Source organism: Zea mays, chromosome 10 (assembly GCF_902167145.1).
Source record: "Zea mays cultivar B73 chromosome 10, Zm-B73-REFERENCE-NAM-5.0, whole genome shotgun sequence".
Lineage (NCBI taxonomy): Eukaryota > Viridiplantae > Streptophyta > Magnoliopsida > Poales > Poaceae > Zea > Zea mays.
In genome coordinates, this window is record NC_050105.1 from 129060396 (window position 1) to 129067420 (window position 7025).

Genomic DNA, 7025 nt, shown 5'->3' on the forward strand with positions numbered 1-7025 from the left:
GTCCGGATCTGCCTCGTTGTGGTGCTGCGTGTAGACGACGGGAGGAGACGCCGCTGGCTCCCTCCCCACCCCGCCGGTCCATGTAGATGTTCTCCATGTCGTGCTGCACCAGGAAAGCGTCCAGTGTGGCACTATTGTCGTTCCCGCCGGTGGGGGCGCAGCCAGCTCGGTGAGCCGCGGCCTCCCCCAGAAGGAGCCTAGACGCGGGGTGGGGTGGGGGGCCGTTACTTGACGGTGACGGCTGGAGAAACTCACATCGGCGAGGGGAACGGACGGGGACGGCCCACGCCAGTGCTGGACTGCTGGTAAAGCAAGCGGTGCGGGTGGCGTTGGACTGCAGAATGTAGATGCAGACTTGAAGGCCGCCGGGTGGGGGTGGTGCGACCGGCGTGGGTGGATGGGCTCGCCCCCCAAGTCTCGCTCGCGCATCCCTGCTTGATCTGATGGCTGCCAGGCGTCGGAGACGATGCAGCTCGCCAGCGGAACCGGGGCACCGCCCTCCCTGTTGAAGTCCTGTGGATCCGCGCTGAGGCAGAACACGGGCCTTTCCTCCCGCAATCCCTCGAAGAGCGGCAGGAAGAGCGCACCGCGGAGGAGGTCCCGCACCTCGCTGAGCTTGGCGGACGCGATGGAAATCCCCGAGTCATCGCCGCCGCTCTGGCCGACCGCGCAAGGGAGAGACGGGAGCCAGTCGGGACTTGCCCACGGGGTGGTGGTAGAGGACCCGGCTCCACCGCTGCTTCCGCTTCTCGGCTGGGGCGGTGGCGAGCAGTCGCGGACGTGGACGCGACGAGGAGGCGGACGTGGGTAGCCCGGAAACGGCGAAGTAGCGGCAGAATCGAGGTGCCTGCTTTCCTTGTGCCTCTGTTGCCGCCTCGGCTCGCGACGTTGCGGGCGCTGGCGGGCGGGCGGGAGTAGGGAGGCGCTGGCGCGGGCGTGCAGGAGCTGGATTCGCGGCGGATGCGGCGCGCGGGAGCTGGATTCGCAGTGGCTGCGACGCGCGGGAGTGCGGAGGACGGCGGGGCGTGAGGTGCGGGAGGCGGTTGCGGGGTAGGGAGCGGGGGCAGTCTACACTGCCCCCTTAATAGTTAGTAGAGATTTTAGTATGGACTCTATACACTGTATATCCGGCGATAAGGACCACGGAGGCACGGACCAGCCGACGCCTACACTTTGCTGTGTACGTGTACTAATACATTTACGCCTACACTTCGCTCGGCAACGATTCGAGCAAATCGACGGTTGATACCTACAACCTACGTTTGCGTGGACGATTTGCATCCATGGCGACAGCCGTAGCTCGTACCGTCGTACGGGCAGGCGCGTAACGTAACGAAACTATACGTGTTAAATAGACAAAAAAAAATAGAGAGGGAACTTTTTTTTTGATAAGGAGGGAAATAAGAAATTTTAAAAAGACTGAAAAACATATAACAAATATTTGAGAAGAATTAGTATATATTTTTAAAATTATTTATGAACATATGTACACCAAATCCATGTGACCAGATTTCCCACGACGAGAAAAGAATAAACAGCGAGGCCTTCGTCAAATCAAATCATAAACCCAAACCTCCTCGTCCTCTGTCAGACTACCACTCTCTCCCTCGCGGACTCGCGGTTGATTCCTCGCGGCGGATTCGCATCTTCCGCGTCAGGGACAGGGAGAGTACTCCGTCGGACGGTTGGAGGAGAACAGGGAGAGGAGCTCTGAGATGGAGACGGCCGCCTCGGCAGCGCGCCTGGTGAACTACCCGCTCGTCGCGGCGCTTCTCGCGTTCGCCGTCGCGCAGTCCTCCAAGTTCTTCACCACCTGGTGAGTCAAACCCGCCGACTGTACGTCTTCCGCCCCGTCCCGCCGCTGCATTTCCGTGCGGTGATTTGGGTCCTCCGGTGGGCGCGTCGCTGCTGCTTACCCTTTCGGTGCTCCCGTGCGGGCGTGCGAGCAATGCTTAGCCCAAGTGAATCGTATGGAATTTTCGTGGTTTTGGGATACGTAGATCGTCCACCGAGTACATACGTGTTTCCTGGCTGTGTTTAGTGATTTTTGGTTATTTTTGTTGGGTCACTCAGTTTGCCAGCTAGGCTGCAGTTCCTATGGTAGCTGTAGTTCCCTTCCCCCCCGCGTAACTGATTCAGTGTTTAGACTGCAGATCGTATGGCAGCTGTAGCTCCCTTCCCTTCACTGCATCAGTGTTTTAAGTTAAAGGGCATGTTTGAATGCACTAGAGCTAATAGTTAGTTGACTAAAAATCTCTATATTTAAACTTCACTCTGTCAACAACATAGTTTACAATGCAAAAAAAATTTAAAAAATATTTTAGATGACTATGTGAGTGCTGAAGACAGTCTTAACTAGACTGTTTAGATATCTTTAATCAATTTTAACAGCTAACTATTAGCTTTAGTGCATTCAAACATGACCTAAGTTAGTCACTATTTTATGGTCTGTCGCTTCTGCTCTTGCAAAAGAGGTAGCCACTAAGTATTCACATGATATATTGTATATCGGCGGTAGCAGAAGTACCGAATGCATGTGCTGTGTGAGTAGGAATTGGACGGCAATTTTAGCGGCGTTAGAGTTTTTTTTTTTCGTTTTTGGTATGTGTTGTACCGGAGCAGCGGAGACACCACTTTGGGAGCACATTATTAGTTATTTGGCTTTTGCCGTTAGCACTTAGAATTTGTAGTGTTGTGCAATTCAGGTATGGAGCACTTTGGAACCCAGAATTCTTCTCACCCTTTAGGTCTCTACTGCCCAAAACCTGTATTATGATTCTATTGTGACTGCTACACCAAGTATCCCAGTATGTTCAGTGGGAGCAGATTGGATTATTTGTTTTTGGGTGTATACTATTTAAGTTGGTTGCAAGGACACAATGGCTGTAAGTATGGTGGGCAATCGAAATTACTCTATTCTTCCTTGGTTTTATTTTTTTAGCATTTACCTTGATATTATTGGAAGATTATATCACTGTATTATTAGTTATTGGTCTTCCTGTAATCTGAGAACATATTTGTGCTGTCCGAATTAGGTATGAAGTGCATTGGAACCAGAGTTGTTCTCACTCCTTAGGGCTGTACTATCTAAGACCTATATTCTGCTTCTATTGGGAATGCTAAAACAAATATCCCAGCATGTCAGAGCCTCAGAGGGTTGCACCAGCTTGGTTGTGTCAATTGGTTTGTATTGCTTGTATTTGGTCACATTCTGTTTTTGTTAGTTACAAAGAATAGCTATAGGTATGGTAAGTAATCTAAATAAGTCTTGTTCTTCCTTAACGTATATTGGAAGATTAGATCAACATAGATATAGATTGTCACTTTGGTATCTGTTTGTCGTGCATGCATGAAAATAGGCCCTGCCATTGCCATTTGGTTTAACTGTCTCACTGTTTTCTGCACAGTACTATAATGATATTTTTTTTGACATGGCTGATATTTTTGACAAAATTGATTGATTGGTGACTGTTTGATGACGCAATCATGCAAACACCTAATTGGCATCAGGGGCAGAAATTTTGAGAACACTATGTATTCTAACTGGAATTTGGTCACTCATATACCTTGTTCTCATGATCTCATCTAGTTTGCTATAAGAATTGATTTGCTCTGCTCTAATTATATGGCCATAATTTGGATTTGAAAAAGAAGTAAAGAAACTCACAAACATCAACAAGTTATATGTATATTTTTAATGACATATTTTAAGTCCTTGTGTATTCTGTAATTGAATTCATCGTAGCATAGGATTTTTTTCCACCACGGATGAACCGAATTTCATTATCCAAAAGCAACGAAATCACAAAAGTTTAATGATTCATCGTGTGATACTCAATCGCGCTAATGAACTGCCAGATTGAACTGAACATACAGGGTTCAGCCGACAGGCAACCAAAAACCACCGAAACACAACATAGAATAGAAAAAGGACAGCACAACCGACGACCAAGTTTAACACTACTCACTATCAAGGCTACGGACTCTATGACAAGCCCAGATCAGCTAATACAGCACAGGCTGGGTCCAAGCTGCTTGCCTTCCATAAACACACACTGTAAACTTCTTGTTTAGATGATCGTGAGTCTGTTGTCTCCATAGGAAATGCCGGTAATGATGCCTAAATCAAAACCAAATTCATGTATTGATTTTTGGTCCATATCACCTTAGTGTATACTCTGATAATGGCTTTTCTATTTATTCCTACACTTATGCTGACAATACTTTAGTGTAGGTACAAAGATGGCCGGTGGGATGCCAGACAGTTTATAGCTTCTGGAGGGATGCCATCATCCCACTCAGCTACAGTGACAGCACTCGCAGTGGCTGTGGCGATACAAGAAGGCTTTCATAGTGCAACCTTTGCAACTGCACTAGTCTTTGCATGCGTGGTGCGGACATTATTGAAGTTATTTATTCATTATTTAATTGTTTGTCTAGTTGTATAGAATGTTGGACTAATTTGTTTGTACTCCCTCCATTTTAAATTACAAGACGGTTTGATTTTTCTAGATACATTACTTTTATAATGTATTTAGACAGTGTATATCCAAGTGAATAGCAAAAATTATGTATCTAGAAAATCCAAAACATTTTATAATTTGGAGCTAAGGGAGTACTAAATAGTTAGTTTGATTTAGCTGTTCTACATCAAAGTACTCTGCAAATCTTTTACATATTAAATTACTGCTTGAACTGCATTGTGAAAGGACTTCTAGCTGATTTGATAGGAGGTCCGAGTAGCACTCTTTAGTTCTTGGGTTCGACTCCAGGTGAGAGTGAATTTTTAGGCTAGGGTTAAAAAAGATCCTTTAGTCTGTCTCATGCCAAAGCACATAGCTAAGGTTCGATCCGATTGTGGTCGTTCTAGTGGAAAAAGGGTTTCAGGGTTTTCTTGACCTAAGATCTTCTTAATGCAATGTCTAGGGGCTGTCTTACTCCCTGCACGTTGAGTTTTTTTTACTGCTTGAACTGCATCTTGATAGCAGTACTCAGAGTTCATCTACTTGCAGTGAGTCAAGGATGTGCATATCTTGCTAGATATTAGTGAATGCAACCTTTGGTTTGACTTAGTTTGAACGTCTGTTTGCAGGTTATGCATGATGCTTTTGGAGTTCGGTTACATGCCGGAAAGCAGGCAGAGGTATGCCACCGCCACCCTAAAATGTCATATGGCCTTCTGTTTAAACGGAGCAGAGAGCACCAACATTTTCTGCAAATTTTCTATTTTACGTTAGTTACCTTGAATAGTTTTCTGCTTTTGGCACAAAAATCTGTATATTTTCCTGGATGATATATGCCTTTTTCATGGGGCACTTAATAAATAAGTCGTTGAAGAGTATCTTTGTCTGAGATGATTGTTCTGTTCTTAAACATTTCACTTTTATGCCTGAAAAGCTGAATGAAAAAGATATTTTAAAATTCTTCATTGACATCCAAATGTGATTAGCATGAAGTAACCTTTTCTTATGAAATGATGTTTGTATCCTGTTTACATGCTCCGTCACCAGCTAATGACAAATAAATTTGATTTAAGAATTTGAAGATATAATCTCTCATTCATTATGGTATTTCCAAATTCGTATAGCAGCAAGGCAGTTCGCTTATGCTGTTTATGCAAACTCTTTCAGGTGCTGAATCAAATTGTCTATGAGCTACCAGAAGAACACCCATTATCAGAGACAAAGCCATTGCGTGAAATCCTTGGACATACTGTTCCTCAGGTTGAATTAAATGCTTTGAATTACCTCCCTTGATGTTTTAACTATTCTGTGGCCTTGCCGGTTAGGAAAGACAGTCAATATTCAAATAAGATGAAGTCATTGGGATATAGGGCCGTTCCTTTTCAGGTGATCATATAATGATGTCAGTCAAACAATCGATATATGAAGATGCTAGATGCACTTTGGTAACTATCGGCTACAGCTTTTCCTAACCTGTGATTGACAATCAGTTTCAGCGTGTAAAAAACCTATTACCCTGCAATCCTGAAAAATGCTTGAAATGCAAATGAAATTAAGAACATTTTCACATGTGCGGATAACAAAGTGTGCCTGTTTCTTTTATCATCTATACCATTCCTATCAACTCTGAATCTCTGATGATTCAACTTCTCTTGTAATTGTCTGACACAATAGTTTGACATTCAGATAGTACATGCAACATTCTAGGTGTAATATATTCTTTTCTTGGACATGTCAGGTTGTGGCCGGTTGCATCCTTGGAGTTCTCATGGCTGCCGTTATGCACCTGTCTCTCGGGAGTTCTTAGTCAACTGTTGTTCATGGATGTCATGACAGATGATCACCTAATGTCTCGCTGGTGATGGCTATAAAGCATGAAGCATGATCTCCGCATGGATCTGGTTGTCCAAGTGTTTGGTAGTACGAAGTTCTAACCGATTTAGTTCTGGACAGTAGGATATAGGTTGTGTAGCTTGAATCGGTTACTGTAAATCTGAAAGGTTTTGCTTTCAACTCCAACTACCAATCACGGTGTAATGGAAGCTTTGTTATACAATCAACAGCAGTAAATTCATTCTGAGGTAACGATCGGTATAGTTGATATATCATGCCATCACATTTGCTTCCCGTTCCAAATTGTAAGTGGTTCTGACTTTTTTAACACAACTTTTACTACACGCACTATATGTATTTAGTAAAACCATAAGTGATGGGCAGATATGTTAAGCCTGCCATAGGTGCCTGAAGCCCATCATGGTTTCTATTATTGATTCTACTCATAGTAGACAAGGATATCCGATAGTGGTACTATTTCCATCAACAGCCGGTCATTAGGGGTGGTAATGGATCACGATCCAAATGCCCTTCACAAAAATTTAAAGCCCTTAAATAATTTTAGTTTAAAAATAAATAGAAATAGAGCCTGATCCTAATCCGATTTGATCCTTAAAATTTGTAGTGTAAAATTTAGAGCCCACTACTACCTCTACTAGTCATCCTTGACTGTACATGTACATGTATACTAGACCTATAATTAATCTATTATTTTTTCATGCAATTCAA

The 7025-nt window shown here is 44.1% G+C and overlaps 1 protein-coding gene across 1 annotated transcript; it reads left to right on the forward strand.

The window, feature by feature from the left end:
- The first annotated feature begins 1561 nt into the window (after nt 1-1561).
- Nucleotides 1562-6545, forward strand: LOC100285275 (acid phosphatase/vanadium-dependent haloperoxidase related). The gene is given in 5 exon segments (NM_001158168.1): nt 1562-1816; nt 4235-4391; nt 5093-5143; nt 5631-5723; nt 6202-6545. Coding segments are annotated over 5 exon segments (471 nt in total). The 5' UTR covers nt 1562-1715; the 3' UTR covers nt 6271-6545.
- Nucleotides 6546-7025: the final 480 nt, after the last annotated feature.